This window comes from Ciconia boyciana, chromosome 1 (genome assembly GCF_034638445.1).
Source record: "Ciconia boyciana chromosome 1, ASM3463844v1, whole genome shotgun sequence".
NCBI classification, from domain to species: Eukaryota; Metazoa; Chordata; class Aves; order Ciconiiformes; family Ciconiidae; genus Ciconia; species Ciconia boyciana.
This window is the reverse complement of record NC_132934.1, coordinates 114,246,934-114,263,771: the sequence shown is the minus strand read 5'-3', so window position 1 is coordinate 114,263,771 and position 16,838 is coordinate 114,246,934. Positions and strand designations below refer to the sequence as shown.

The window sequence follows — 16,838 nt, the reverse complement described above, 5'->3', positions numbered from 1 at the left end:
AACAAACACCCAAAACTTGGGCTAAAGTGACAGAGTTTAAGTGGCCAAGCTGCTCAAGTTCAAATAGTTTTTCTTGGATTTACTTCTTATTACATATCCAGAGGTCTAGAGCCTAATACAAAAAAGCACTATTTTATTTAGATGTAGCATAAAAATAAGAACAATCCTTCACACTCATCTGTTACAGAAAGTAGATTTTAAATCAGCTTCAGTAACTCTGCCTTCGTAACGGAAGTCACATGAGAAACAGAATGCAGAACTGCATTTTCATCCAGCCAGGAGCTATTTAAACAGGGGAAGAGAACCTTTGCCAGAAAGTGACTAAGAGCAGGATTTCTACCTGTATTAAAACCTGGTATTGGATGATCTGAGGAGTTCTCAGTCTCACAGGGGAAAGAAGTTCTTGTGTTAAATGCCTCAACTACAGAGCAGACTAGCAAAGAGGTTTTCATTTGTAATGCCAACCTAAGAATGAGTTAATCCTTGGCTTTGTGTGTATTGTTTAGTGCAATCTGGAAGGCTAGCACACCAGCTGATGGTGCCTTTATTCTTAATTTTCAAGTTAAGCAAAAAAAAAATCTTGAAAGTAAAAGTAATGAGACTGAAATTTTCAGAGCCAATTATCTAAAGTTATCAGTAGTAGTCCTAAGAGTTTAAGATCATGTTAATGATTCATTTCAGAGCAGAGCCCCAAGGACAGCTGGCCCTGGAAACACAACATTGGAAGTGCTTGTAGGGGAGAAAGTAGGGAATAAAAACCAAGTGGCTCGGGACAAGAAAGGAAGAGATTATTTAGGTCAGCCTTTCTGAAGAAACTGAACACCAAAGCACAACAATTCCAGATAAATTGAACAGCCTCCTAAGTGCTTTCAGCAGTCCCAACACTGAAAGATTACTGCATGAGATGGTGTGGGAAATTCTGGGAAAAAAAAAATATTTACATAATTAATAATCAAAATGTAAAATTCAATTCCCTTCAAAGTTTTTTGGTTTTGCCTCTTCTTTTTCTACTCACACAGAAGAGAGGAACGGTTTGAATTCACAGCTTGCAAAGGTTCAATGTAGCATGGTGTTTATTCCAAGAGACAGACAATCCAGAAGCATAGGCTATTAACCAAACAAATATTTATAGCTCGCGCTTTTACAAGTCTCAAAACTCTGCTACTCTTCTTGTCGCCATGGCAATTCAGAGGGAGCTTCTGAAAACGGAGGATGGGGTTTTAAACTAGTCAGGCTCTCACAAAAAAGCCTGTTTTCCAGCCCTCTCCCAAGTCCCACTCAACGCTGGTTTCCACGGCAACTCAGCAGCTCAGAGACAGCTTGTAAATGCAGTGCAAGCCTAGAGCTGCTTCAGCTGTTGCTTATCTTAAGATGCATCAGGATGCTGACGACTTGTGTCTAGTAGCATCATGTTTCAAAAGGCCATGAGAATAGGCTATGGGAGTAGAAGCCTGTCCTGGTTTTGGCTGAGTTAATTTTCTTTATAGTAGCTACTATGGGGCTATGTTTTGGATTTGTCCTGAAAACAGGGTTGATAACACAGAGATATTTTAGTTGTTGCTAAGTAGTGCTTATACTAAATCAAGGACTTCTCAGCTTCCCATGCTCTGCCAGGTGCACAAGAAATTGGGAGGGGACACAGCTGGGACAGCTGACCCCAACTGGCCAAAGGGATATTCCATACCATATGATGTCGTGCTCAGTATATAAGGCTGGGGAAAAAGAAGGAAGGGGGGACGTTCAGAGTGATGGCGTTTGTCTTCCCAAGTCACCGTTACACATGATGGAGCCCTGCTTTCCTGGAGATGGCTGAACACCTGCCTGCCCATGGGAAGGAGTGAAGGAATTCCTTGCTTTGCTTGCGTGTGTGGCTTTTGCTTTACCTATTAAACTGTCTTTATCTCAACCCACGAGCTTTCTCACTTTTACTCTTCTGATTCTCTCCCCCATCCCACTGTGGGGAGTGAGCAAGCAGCTGGGTGCTGCTTAGTTGCCGGCTGGGGTTAAACCACAACAAAACCCCTTCCCACTGCTGTCCCACCCACCTCAAATCACACACTACAGCAGTGATCTGAAGAAACAGATTTCCAGTTGCATTACGAGGTGTGACAATTCAGCAAAACACTTGCTTATGCAAATACCTAGAGAAATTGTCATGGAAGGATTATTAAATTTACAAAATGAAGCTAGGTACCCGGTGCAAACTGGCATGTTTCTCTGAAGTCCATAGTACTAGACTGATTTACATCAACTGTAAAATCAGCCCTGAAACACAAGAGAGTTGGGAAACTAGAAGAAACAAACAACCCCCCCCAAAACCCACACAACTATTCTGGCCCACAATTTGAGATAAATGTCTCTGAAATCCCCTACAATGTTTAAGTGACTTTTGCTGGAATTGCCAAGCAATTCGAAAAGGGTAAACACTTTCAAGAAGTCGCATCATTTATATCATAGAATCATTTAGGTTGGAAAAGACTTTTAAGATCCCTACAAATACAGACATTACTTATCTAAAAAAGCCTGAAAACAAATTTACTTTCCAACTGTGTGAACCAGCATTAGTTACAATTCCAGTAAACACCACATGAAACTGGAATCCCTCCTCATTCAGAACCAGTGAAGTAATTCAAGCTCCCTGTCTGTAGGATCATGTTTCCAGATGCTAGGAAGAACATCAAGACACTACAATTTTAAATCATTTTAAGTAAATACCTTGTTATAGTGAAGCAATGTCTCTTCCCATAGTCTTACTCATTTAAGCTGGAACCAAACTTCCTGTGCATCCTCAGTCCTTTCTCAAGTTTATAGCAGTTTTTCCCCAGTAGGTCTTCTCAACCCCTTTTTTATTAATCTAAGCACTTCTACAAAGCACTTTCACTGTGGAAGATGAGTACATATGATTATGTATTAAGTTCTGGCTTCTAAAGGTATAGGAGTAGCTAACTAACAAGAATTGTGCATTGCAAACAGATCCTAAGTAGCAGGTAGGACAGCTAATTTGACCAACTATGCCCAAATGTCTAATTTTCCGCAAAGTGTGATAATGGAAGTCAAGTCAGCATTGTCACCTTATGTCCCCCACTGAAAGGGATGATACATCTGAAATACATTAATTTAAAAAAAATAAAATTGTTCTCTCTGAAGCAAATATTGACCTAGAACATACTTCTATACTAATATGCAACGGATGTAAGAATAACTCCTTGTGGTGAGTTTTTAAAAAGGGCTTTACACAGGCTTTCTCCCATTCAATTTTTGCTGACTTTGGGACATACCATGACTTCATTCTAGAACAAGTCAGAGTCTTTCCAAAAACAGTAGGATGTTCTTTAAATACAAATGCTCAGCAAGAGCCTTGTGCAATGCTTTGTGAATGTGGGATTTCTGAGGAGATGTTTCCAATAACTGGGGGTGGTGGCAGTGTTTTCAGTTGAGCAAATTTCACTCAAACCATGAATTTTAGGACTGCATCCTATTAGTGATAAACAGCACTGAACTTAGCTTTTTAGCTTTTTTCCTCCAGACTACAGACCAGATTCTTTGCTAATATGAGCTGGGAACATGATGACCACTTCTCTCCTGGCCAAAAGAATTTGGTGAACCCTTCCTAATAATCCAAATGCAATTGCCAAATTAGCTTATCCCATTTTCGTTCACACATGATCTCTTACACTTCCAAGTTTGCTCAACAGTCTCTTCCTGCCAGAAGCAGCTAACAGTCATGTTTGATGACTATTACTTTCAATCAACATTATAGTTTACAGTACGAATGCATATCTTTAGCCTTAATTCTACAGACCTTTAATAGATAACTTAGTTCTTCAATATCAAATTTTATAGAAGCACCTTCCGGCACATTTGAACAAGACTGAAGCCACTCCTTCATTTCAATTAAGCCTTATATGTATCAAGAGGAGCTAGAACAAACAGAAGATGTTGTGCATGATTAAAGGAGAAGGGTGATTAGAAGAAATCCTCCGGAAGGCAGAGCTAGGAACAATAGGTCACAGTATAATAGGTGCCAAGTTTTCCTTAAAGGGGATGAAGAGGGTAAAAAAAAAAACAAAACAAAAGACCCACAACAAAAACCACAAAAAACCACTACAGTCTTCATGACATTAAAAGCTACACAAGCAAAACAACATATGGGTATTCTGATTAGAAAACATTAGAAGAACAACACTGGAAAGTTACACAGGAAACAGGAATAAACATAATAGAGTAACTCTGTGCTTTATTTATTTTTAAATCAAGCATAAATGTTAACTTGGTGATCATCACAGCTTTTCAATAGAACAGATGTGTTAGGAGCCACATCCTTGAGAATATTTGGGTAAGGTTCACTAATGAAATACACTGCTGCTTTGCATCAGAAGAAGGGAAAGCTCAGTATGTGAGCTAACATTCACAATTCACTGGTTTGCTGCTTCATGTAATAGGATTTGATGATCTTGTCTGCAGGTACTTAAACTAAGAAAGTACCAGCTGTTTCACTCTCACAAAAGTGAAACAAAAAAGATGTCAGCAATTCTGTAATACTGTAAAACTACAACCAAAAAAAAAAATCCAGGAGACAGAAGGATTTGTATGGAAGACAAATAATCTTGTCAGAATTAAGTAGTCAATCTAGTCACAGTTCACAGACAGAAATAGTACCAGGAACATGTAGAGCTGGGATTAATTTTTTTTAAGCCATTAGTTTTTTGGGGGTGGGGTTTTTTGTTTTGGTTTGGTTTTGCTTGTTTGTTTTAGAATAAACCATATCTGATTAAGGATTCAGCCCCCTGGGTCACTACCTTCTCAAGCACAACTTAGTGCTTAAAGGTCTGGTGGTTAAAATGGCTATATCTGGAATACTCGACAGTGCACATAAAATATTATATCACCAAAAACCACATGTTACATTTCTAGGATACTTGTTAGAGTTAATAGATCAACACATTTCATGAAACCATGACTCCTAGATAGGCATATATGCTGCTTTAAACTACTATTTTGCCACCTGCTTTGCCTACTTCTGCCCATGTTCCCTTTATAACCAACTGCTCATGAGATACTAATGCTCTAGAAACTTGTGTGATGCTATTATTGTTTAAACTGAAGTTTCCTTTAGAAATAAGACTAAAGAATACCACTTTGAAGGTGCTTGTGCTCCTTCAACTCAGGTCAACTAATTTCAGCATAAGGATCTCTTTTTGAGAAAGATGACTGAAGAACAGGCCAAGGACTATGCTGGCAAACGGGTTATGCAGGCAGACGCACATCAGCATAAGCACTGGGACCACATGGAACCCAAACACAAAATAACATCTTCAGAGTTCAGCTCTAAATTCACAGAACAATATATTTTAGTAAGAAGAGGATCTGGGCACATTTACATATTTATTCCCACTGTTGTTGCAGGGCTGAGCTTCTTGCAATGAGCCTGGATGGTACAGAGCTAGCATCAGTAGAGCTATGAGTGGTCAAGAAATCAAGAAAGGGAACCAGATGGCTTGTTGAATAATAGATTGCTACCATCATTTCTCTTCTAGAAGAGGAACTCATCACCAACTACGTAAAAGTTGTACAGTTCTGCTGAAAGCGCCTTTGTAAAATCAGCCCATAAGCTTTTATGGTTTATGTTTAGAAGTGCCAGGTATTGTTTTAGGGCAGATAAGGAACAGGTTCCTTGCAAGAAAAAATTGATTACTCCTTCACAGGAAAGGGTATCCACTTCAGAGCTTACAGATATGCAACTCTTCATAGCCAAGTCTACCCATATCTTCTACTTAAACAGTCTGGTTTCTTAACTAAGCTCCTTGCCACATTTAGCCATAGGAGCTTCCTTGGATACTATATGTCCACCCAGCACATTTCCCATCCCAAGGCAGACGCAGCTAAAGAACATGGACTATCTACCCTTCAGTCACCACAACTGACAATCTAAAATAATCACATTTCATACCACATTTTTACTTACAAGATTTCATCAGGGCTCCATAAAGTTACAAGGGATTCAAATGCAGCATATAGGAGCAGGATTGCAGCCTTAACAGCAACATGACGCAGTAGATAATTTTTCCTAGTTTTCAGATGATTAGTCCCACCCCAAAACTGAAGGTGCTTAAGTTATAACATATCTATATTGGACATACTATTTTAAATAGTATGCCTGTAAACAGGGTTACTAGGACTCCAGTCAACTTCTTTATGTACATATTGGACACACAAGCTACACTGTTAGTTTGATTGATATTCTCCCTAGTTACGATTTGTCCCTCTCCTTCTCTTTGTATTCACACAATGTGAGCTAATTCAACTTCAAAAGAAGAGCAAATTCCCCCTTAACCCCTCCCAATATTTTGTTAAGTGCTTGTAACATCTAATTTCTGCTGGAATCCATAGGTACAGCATCGCTTCAGTAACAAACAGCAGCTCTGTTCCTTTCCTGTCCTGTTCTACCTCCAAGCTGCTCTTTTGCTTTGGGGGTGGGGGGAGCGTACACTGATACATACAATCAATTGTTAAAGATGCCAATAAGATCCAAGTTCATCTTTGCTCCCCCCCAAATTACATGAAGTTAAAACCAGTTGTCTTCAGAGTTTATCAAATGTTAGGCTATCCTAAATACTGACTTTTTCCCAGCTTTCCAAAGTGAAGTGTAAAACAATCTTTTGGGTTTAGTAGATTGTTACATAGATATTATATTCTTTTAGACTCTATTATTTTAGTAGAAGACAAAGTATCTGTCAAAGTTTTATGACATTTTCATAAGAAAATATAAGTTTTCTGTGACTTTTTTGTTGGACTGAAGACTAGCTTAAAAAGGTAAGGAAAAAACAACTTCTGCGCAGCTTTGATGTTCCACAGAGGACATTAAGTTTGCTTTAACTCAGGAAAAATGTTCTGTACCTGAAAGTCTGTACATATAAGAACTGGTCATCCCCCTCCTCTTTCTCTGTTTACATACCTTTCAAAAGCTTTGAATAAACTTTAAATAAGTTTAAATGCTTATAAAGAGACATCACTTCTTTCTTCTCTCACAAAAATCAGTGCATTCTCCCAACAGCTATTTATGTTGGAAAGCCACTGCACTCTTTGGCAACTGAGCAAAACCTTTGTAGCACTGTTTTCCCTCCCTTCTCCCCGCTAAAAAAGGGGGCTAAGAATTTGAACACAGCTAGAAAGCTAACAGCAACTACATGTGGATTGTTACAGCCTTGAGGACTCAGCCGGAGGTACAACTGCAACATGAATGAAACAAGAAATAGAGTACTCAGTGAGAGGGGAAAAGTAGAGCTGAAAACAATTTTTTAGTTAGTCTCTCTCCATATGGTGCTGATTCCCTGTTGATAAACAGCTTCCCCAGATGACTTTTATCCCCTAGAACATTATTTATTGAAAGGCTCCAAAGACAAGTGCTATAAGTACATTAACTTCTGGAAGTACCCGAGCCATCATTTCAACAACACTTAAACTGAACACATAGAAAGAGAAGAATCACATTTACTTTTTGTGCCCAATACATTTCAGAAGACTTCTGTATCACTTGATTCAAACAGCACTAGTTGATGTCCAGGATGTAGGTCTCATATAGAAAAGGAAAAAAAAAATAAAAGCAATTGACTTACAAATGGAATTATGTGAAGGCCTCTTAGACTGTGTGGCAAGTAGCAAAACCATACGCTAACGCAGCCCAAAGGGCCGCTTCTTGATGTCTAAGCATACTTCCACTATGGACGCATCTGCTTACTTCTCTCTACTTGCTCTCCTAGGCACCAACTTCCATGTTACCAGTGAATCTTGAGTGTCCTGAATTTGTTTGCTTTACTAGTCATTCCAATACTACAGCACCATCATCTTAAAAATCTTATGAGCCCTTACTACCACCTGGCTGTCCCAACCCTCCCTCTCTTTTACATTTTCACATGCTGTATTGCTCTATTCTAATATTGAAATATTGATTTTCCTTTCAGGAGCCCCTCAAATTATTATGACATTCTTGTGTATCACTGAATCACATTACACCAGGGAGGACCATTATGTTGGTGAACAGAAGGCAACAGCAGTATTCATTGCAAGATACAAAGAATACTCAAATACTGACTAAAAATAAAACATTTACCTTTTACATAAAAATATTTACTGACATTTAAATGGAAAGCTACTAAGTCTTCTCAGAGGATAAAGAACCTTTTCTGCACAAACTTCCAAAATCTAAGCATTGCTATTATTGATCTTTTAACTGGACTTTATATGGACATTAGAGGAGAAAGAAAGAAACAGAAAAAAAAAAGGACACACCCCTTCCCCACCTTCCAAGGAGAACCCTGTGATACATGTTTGTTCTTTAAAGAAAAGCAGGGGGGATGGAGAGAGACAAAAAACCCCCAACAATACACAACAAAAGAACTCAGCCCAGCAACATTTATCACATATTTTTGTTTCTGAACAGTGCTAAGCAGATACCAGTCATATCTTCCTTTGATATTCTACCACTTTGGTTTTAGAGATAATCCTCCTCTATTTAATTATTCCTACAGTTAGGAGTTGCAAACATCTGAAACAAGCTGGAGTTGTTTATGTGCAGTATTAACTAAGTCACTGATTAGTTATAATCTTCTAAGTCTCAAACAATGAAATATATGCATTTATCTGTTAGAAGTTACTAAAATGTATACCCTTTTCCAAATCTTGACATATAACATCTTAATTGACAAGACATCACATTAAAATTTGTTTAATTCAGTGGCAGCGTTTAAAGAGTCTTCAGTCATGTCATATTTATTACAGAAAGCATATATTTCTGTTTAGAATTAACTTGCACAACTTAAGAGTTAACTTAATTAACACACACACCTTTCATATAGCATGGGTCAGCTAAGTGCTTTATTCTCAGCAGGGCCTGACTTTCCCCCAATCTACATTTTAAAAGTGTTCAGGCTCTCAAGCAAGCTCAACACCTTAACACCAGTCAATCGGACCCAGCAAAGCTCTGTAGCATGAAAATGGTGGCTCAGAATGCCCCAGCCGAGGTCACTGAGCAACACCTCAAGCCAGAGCTGCAGGGGCTCCCAGCCAGCAGCCCTCCACAGGTCTTGGCATACCAAAGCCCATACTTCTCATCCCCAGCCACTGTGTCCTCTCAGATTTTTCTGTGTTTAGTCAGGGAAGCAGCCTGCTCAAATACAGAAGTATAGCCCTTCGTTATTAAATACATGGGACAGCTTGCTTGAATGCCAGTTTCAGAAGTGCTCACCACCACCAGTTGGAATGGTGTCAAAGCTGCATCAAAGCCCTGTCACACTCCCCAAAATCTCAGTCAATCTGGCACAAGGGTACATAAAACAAGAGCCACAAACAACAAGTTAGGAGTTTGAGAGAATTACTCACCTTTGTGGTTGACTAGCTTAAAGACTGGACGAGAGGTAGAAAATCAGTCTAGGTAACCCAATAGTCAAAGGGCAAAGAACCACTATTTACTTTTTAAGACCATTTTATAGAAATAGAGAGGGTACTGGAGTACAAAAGCTAGCCATAACGTGCACCTAAACACACCTACGCATTCTATAGATATCATTCCAGATGATGCGTATTTACTCATTTTTGCCAGCACAGCTACTAGAAAGCTTCGGTTATGAACCAAGGCCTCCCAGAGATAAGTACTGCCTATACATTCAAGTGACAAACTGCTAACTCACATAATATGTATTCAAACTCTGGTTTTCTGCATACTGTTTCCTCTTATGTTTACAAGTATGCCAAGCACAAACGCTTCTCCAACTCTAACCCAGCTCTAGCCAACATACACAAGTCCTTAGCATACCACCCCCAAGAATTTCTCCCAATTCATAGTGGGCACTTTCTGCAGACTGAGATATAAGAAAGAAACAAAAATTATTATGTATTGTATTAATTTGAGCAAAAGTCGCTTCTCAAGAATGCATGTTCCATCATTACCTCCAAGAACTATGCTAGCAGTTTGTGAACTGCAAATATAGCCCCTATTGTTAACATTATCTGGTACCAAAACAACCCTATAATACTTCACTTTCCATCCAGACGATATGTTTTCTTTCCCTTTGAGTCTGATTCAGTGGTTTGGACTGGCTTGAGAGCATGTTCAACCCTTAAGAAGTTAATCCAAACAAAAGCTATGTAAATATATCTATTGAAACTTCATACCTGTAGGGTCTGTTCTCTCTAGCTCAAGTCTGACTATTTCTTACTTTTTTAAACAGCCAGGATCAAGTTGTAGCTATTTCAATGCAAGTTTGATCTTCCCATCTCTTGCTGAAAACTGCTAAGTTTTGAACTTGTAAAAAGCAAGCATTCAAAAAGGCTTATTACCAGATTTTTTCCACCATGTTTTCCCCTGCAAATAATCTTTGCGAGAAACTGAATGCCTGCTTTAATTCCTATTAACCAGAGGGGTTACAGACTTACTAGTGGTTCAACAACTACCGCTGTTATATCACTTGCTGTTGTTCAGAAATGGCTATTTTCCCTCCTCTTCCTTCTCCAAAAGCTCCTTCACCTCCCAGCATATGTTAGAAACCGATAAATGAACAGGACCAGATGTTCAGCTGCCAAGCTCACCTTCTGCCTGGTTTAAGAAATTTTACATAAGCACTTGAGCGCTCAATGATATACTGTGAGCATAGAGGTGACATCACTCATTGGAGCCCTCCAGAAAAAAAGTGGCTTTGGAAGCACAGGTGAGCACAAGCACTGGCAATCATCCAAACACTCCTCCAGCCTTATTTGCTGTCTCATTCTTTGAAATACATATTCATCTCCCTAAAAAACCCCAGTATTTAGATGAAGGAAACAAATCATTTGTCTTGATTACAAGACACCATAATATTTGCTTTAAGCTTCCTGTGGTGGAATTACATCACAATCACGTACAATGCTTTGAGGAAGATGAGACAGGCTCTTCTGCAAAAACGTTTTGTTAAAACTGATAGTTCTTTGAAAAGTACTCAGGATGGGAAAGGACATGCCAGAAAGTAAAACTGTAACAAAGCTAGCTTTACAAAACTGGGCGGGGGTGAGGGGGTAGGAGGAAGGTGAGCTAACTGGAATAGAATTAATTACCGGTAAATGAATTGCCTTTCAGCTTCCACATAACATTTCCCTCAGTTTCCATTAAAGTGCTCACCCCATTGTAAATTAGCCACTCAACTAAAAAGTAAGAACTTGTAAACCATCTATTTTCCCCCATATATGCAATAGTGCCACAAAGTTACCATGGTGGAGAAAAAAACCCAACCAGCCAAACAAGAAAAAACACCAATAAGATAGTTCATTGTATACATCCACAGGGACACTATTTTAAGCAATTTTTTTTTTGTTTGATATCATTGTATAACTTCAAGGGAACCTTAATTTAGCCATTCCACATGGCCCTGGCAAATAGTCTGCAATGAAAAATACAAATATCTACCTTGTGCTTCAATTGTTTTGATATACAAGATATTTATATTGCAATGTGGACACTTCTGGCTGGGTGAACATTTCTTAGTAATCTTCCTTTATGTAAGCATTTACACTGGAGTCACCTCTAGCATTGCTAAGAGAAAGTATGACTCTCAGCCTTACTTTGAGAAAAGTATTCCTAAAAGGGATCACCAGCTGCTGAGAACCGATGATAAACAGACTGTCTTCAGAAGTGCTCCAACAAAAAGATGGCATTTTGAGTGTTGATGGACTCTAAGTAGATCATACCATATGTAAATTTTAAATCCCAATTTCAGAGCTAAATTACTACTTGTTCCTGCCCCTCCAAAAGCACTGACAACCCAAACCTACACCCCCCCCCAACAAGGGAATCTTGCTTACTGCTACTGCAGAAGATTCACATGCATGTCACTGTCTGTCATCAGTGAAGAAATACCACTATACCACTATTATTTACTCATGTGAAATGAAGAGAAAACTGGATTTTTTTTAGTATCAGTTGTACAAGAAGGTTCTCCCATACTTAAGAGATCTCTCTCGTGACCACCAGCACTTAAGAAGCTAAAGCACTTGGGGCACCCTTTGAGGAAGGGTAGAAGCCTTCTCTAACATTTTTAACTCACTTCTTTAAAAACAGGTCTGCACACCCCCCAATAACATTCAGGGCTAGTCAGCGGACACAGACAAGTTTGATAGCTCTAGGTCACGAAAGATGATCCCACACGTTTTGTTAAGTCAGTCAGCTAAAGAGAAAAGGTGAAGTCAAAGTTCAACTGCTTGTGAGTTCTTACCTAATCATTTGTGACGTCATCAGCCAGTTTCTGCAGCAGAACCGGGCAGCTACCACATTGCTGCCAAAACAGTCTGCAGTAGGAAATATAGGTATAATACAGGAAACAATCGCAAAAATATCTTTGTGTAATTCAGTTAAATAGCCAATGAGAAGACCTCATCCAGGCTCAATTAGATCTGCTAATCACAGTGGTAGTTTTAACTCTCATTATTAATGCCAGATGCCCTGTGGTATTCACAATTACCAGAAATACACGTCCTATGACATGAACAAAGAATTGTTGCAACATTAAAGCTGAGAAAACAGGACCTCAGAGGCCAAGCAACAGCAAAAGCAAGTCCTCCACTTGCATACATCCACCTTAAACAGAAGAAAACAAGAGGAATTGCGACTGTCTTGACGTGACATTTCCAGGTACATCTCCTGTATGCAGCGAGGGAAGGCAGTCACCCTCATTTTTTCTTTTGTACATCCAATAGCAGGCTGTGGGGCCGGTAACCTGAACTAAGGATACTGCAGGGCCAGCCAGGGACCAGCTCGCTCTGCTTCCTCTCTGCTGGAGGGAGAGAGGAGAGAGACAAAGCCCTTACCACAGAACAGCATTGCTTCTGGCTGAGGCCTCTCAGAAATAGAGCTCCCCTTCCAAGTAGCATGTCTAGGTTTAAGGAAATAGCATGACTTGCTCAAATGCAGCAAAGGCCATGATTTCTGAGAGACACGCCAATAGCTCACACCCAAAGTTTCTTCTGAGCCCTGAGCATCTAACCAAGAGGGTGAAATTGTGAAGGTTATATAACATAAGCTAGAGAGACGAGCATGTCTCCCCTTTAAAGGCAGGAAGGTCTTACAACCAAGTCCTCAGTTTTTATCCGTTTTAGAAGCATTCGGGTATCTTGCAGTCTGGAACCTCTGTATCTCGCTGAAAGATTCCTGAGCACTAAAGGAGTGTTTATTTTAAAGCAAAAAATAAACAAACAAACAAAACCTCACCTTATTTATTGCTCACACTACCCCAGTAAGCTCCATCAAATGTTTATGTAAGACTACTATTTATTGCCTCTGCATTGTCCTCACACAGACACATTGTACTGGATTTGCTTCCAGCATTGCCAGCTTAAGTTTAATTTCTAATGTACACGAATGCAAGAAAAATCACACCTAGAAGCTTCACAAAAAGGCCAGTTCATCAGTACATACTATCTCCTCCAGAGTAGCCATGATGATTTATAACAATAATTTCTGTCAATTTTCTAACTGTCTTGACAACAGAGCTCACAAGTCTTACTCTGTGGCACCTTTTAAAACCTTCCAGGTACTAGCAGTTTCAGGAGCTCATGCAGACAGAGAATATGATTGAAGATCTCCAACTCCCTTACTTTCCCCTAAATTAAAGGTGAAAGAGAAGCTTCAACTCAGAGAAACCACTGTTTCTCCGGGTCATTAGTATTTCTTAGTAGGTTCTCACTGAAAAGCAATTAAAACCTCATCTACCTCAGCACTGTTCTTGGCTATGCTGACATCCTTTGACCAACTTATACAGCTCTTGATTTCTGCAGCTAAACTACCAAGCAAGTTCTCTAGACCTACTCCACAATATAATGTTCACATGCTTCAGGTATCAATCACTACTTTATTTTCCTCATTAGTTTCTGCCCATTTCCCACTATCACCATGGCACGCTGGGCCCCAGTCCCACATAAGAGATCACTCAGCCCACACGTCTGACTTGGACGGCAGTATTACTCACTCTTATTGTTAATGTGAACATACTCCAGCCACAGGAGCAGGAGCAGACTCCTGATTGCCTGGATTTCCTCCGGCTCACATAAACAATCAGCATTTGCACACCCACCTACAGTCACTTTCTTCATGCGGCGACTTCTTATCAGCACCTTGTTGGTAAACTTTCCTCCCACCTAGCATTTCTTGGGAATTGGGACAGGAAAAGGAAAAAAAAGATGCACGTCTGACAACAACGTAGGCACCAGACCTTGATCCACTGTACTGCTTCCAACCCACCCTCTATCATTTCCTCACTGGTCAAAGCCAGCACTGTCAACAGACACAACTAACCGGAAAGCTGAGCAGCCTGAAGACACTGAAACCCATCACCAAAAAAACCACAGGAGCCTCATCTGCTCAGATATACCCATGCAATTAACAACAAACGAAGAAAAAAACATCAGAGAAAATAACTGTTATTATTATTTACTATATGAAAGAGAAAGTCTGCACTAGCTGCCCATCTAACAGCCCAAAACTTCCATAAGGTCTCATAGAAGCAAAGAGAGGAAAAGAAAAACCACCACCAAACCAAAGACCTAACAGACACATGTTACTTCAAGTCTCTCCTTGACAGGACTCATCCCTCCTCTGCAAAAAAGGAGTTTCCACACACACAAGTTTCTGTTAGGTGAGGAGGAATGAATGGTAAACTACAAAATATACCCAGCATCAGCACTGTGGACATCCCACATCCACAACGGATTGAGAACCTGTCCCAGGCTGGTCCCAGGTGGTCACTTCATTGCAAGACTGTGCTACATAATTCTTTGCAAAACATTATTTCCATGTACAGCCTCTGTCCCTAAAATACCAGCAAGACACAAGAAGCATACAACAGGAGCACAGTGAGACATGATCCGAAAGTTACAGCATTATCACACGACTGGCACCATTAACACTGTGTATGAACTCACTGCTTCTTTGCAGGTATGTGGTCCCACGATCTGTTTTTTTTTCTTATTTCCATGTGCTTTCTGGATGGGGCAGCTTTTGCCAACTTATTTTAACATCTCCTCCGGCCCTCCCTTTTGTTTTTAAGGAGTTAGACAATAGGACCACAAAAATATTGGAAACGTAAGTCTGTTCTGGAGCTGCAGCATCCAGTGCTGGCAACAGAAAACATGCTCCCGTCACTCGCTCATTCATCTTGCAAAGGCCATCAGAAAAGCAAACTACGCAGCCTGCATCCTAAAGTTTGCATCACTGCAGAAAGCCACTGGCTTGCGCTGAAACAGGCCCGGCTTAAACAGGTTACATCTGTCTGAAAATAAGAGACACATGGAAATAATCAGCGCGCACTCCCTCGGCTCCAGCGAAGGACGCGTTCGCTTTTATTTCGCTGTTGGAGACGCGACTTGGCTCCTCTCGCTCCGGGGGCGAGGCAGGGAAACGGCATCGCTCCGCAGCTCCCCTCTCCCGGCCCGGAGGCTCCCCGGGCCGGGCAGCGCCGCCGCGGGGGCGGGCGCGGCTCTCGGCGGGGCGCGGCAGGGCAGGGCCCGGGGAAGGGGCCGGGCGAGCCGTGCCCCCTCAACGCACACACGCTTCGGGGGAACCGTCCCCCCCGCGGCCGGGGAGCCCAGCGCCGTAGCGGGCCGGGGAGCCCTACGGCCGGGGCGCTCCCGGAGGGATCGGTACGCGACAGCCCCCACGCCTGCTCCGCGGGGAAAGGACGCGGCCACTTACAGCTCAGGACCCCCAAGTAACCGAGGAGCAGCAGGCGGAGGCTGCGGCTCGCCATCTTCCCGGCAACGGCCGCTCCCCACCGCCGGCAGCGGTTAATAACGGCCGGGCGACGCCGGCGGGGCGTGAGGCGCGGCGGGGAGGGGGGGGCGGCCCGGCCCGGCCTCGCCTCGGTCCGGGGGAACGGGGCGGCGCCTGGCGGGCCGGGGGCGCGCGGGAAGGCTGCCGTGCAGCAGGTGCGGCAGCCGGGGCGCAACGCCCGCGCCCGCTGGGCTCTGCCTCCGCGCCGGCAGAGCCTTCCCGCGCCGGTCCCGCCAGCCCGCCTCCGCCGCCACCCCACAACTTTTAACATGTCCGAGGAGGCGCCTCCCCGCCCCGCGCTGGCTCCGAGCGCAGGGAGCCGCGGCTGGCTGCGGGGCTGTGCTCCGGCCTGCCGCCCGCCCTGCCCTGCCCTGCGGCGCCCCGGAGCGGGGAGCCGCGGCGGGAAGCAGCTCCCTCCTCCTCCTCCTCCTCCTTCTTCTCCTCCTCGCCATGGGGCTAGCGCGATGCCCCCGCGCATCCCGGGGCTTGTGTTGTGTTGTATCGTACTGTATTCAGCAGCTCTTTCCTCCGAATTATTTGTCTATTTTTAAACTGTCAGGTCTTCATAAGCTCAAGGACATTTGTTGCAACAGAATAAACTTTTCATGACGAAAAGCTTAAACTTCGCAAAGAAGACCGTATCCCTGTTGGTACGTTTCCCGACGTCAGACCCACCCGGGGTGGAAGCAGGAATAACAGGGTGAAATCACGAAACAGAAATGTAGATGTTCTGGATGAAAAGAGAGCGATGTGACGATGAGGCGCTGGTTTAAGTCGCAGGCTTCAAACGAAGTCACAGTGACTCCTTGTGCCCGTACCGCCGGACTGGACAAAATCCCACCTACCGTAGGGCACATCCGCTGCCCAGCAGGAGCCGGACTACACGGTGACCTTCAAAGCCTTTCTCATTAACGGTTTACACCAGTCTAGGAGAGCCTTGATTAAATATACAGGAGGTGTAATGGCCCTTTAAATTTATGAATCAAGGCAAATTACTCATTGTGACAGTTAATAGTGCATCTGAGTAGTTTCTAATGACATCTTAAAAATT

The 16,838-nt window shown here is 42.1% G+C and overlaps 1 protein-coding gene across 1 annotated transcript in view; it reads right to left on the bottom strand.

Moving 5' to 3' along the window:
* The window catches only part of JAM2 (junctional adhesion molecule 2), a 36,041-nt gene extending 20,185 nt beyond the window's left edge, over nt 1-15,856 (bottom strand). Inside the window, exon 1 of the mRNA XM_072844650.1 lies at nt 15,710-15,856. Coding sequence (XP_072700751.1) covers nt 15,710-15,764 — 55 coding nt within the window. The 5' untranslated portion in view covers nt 15,765-15,856. The remainder of the gene's footprint in view (nt 1-15,709) is intronic.
* Nucleotides 15,857-16,838: the final 982 nt, after the last annotated feature.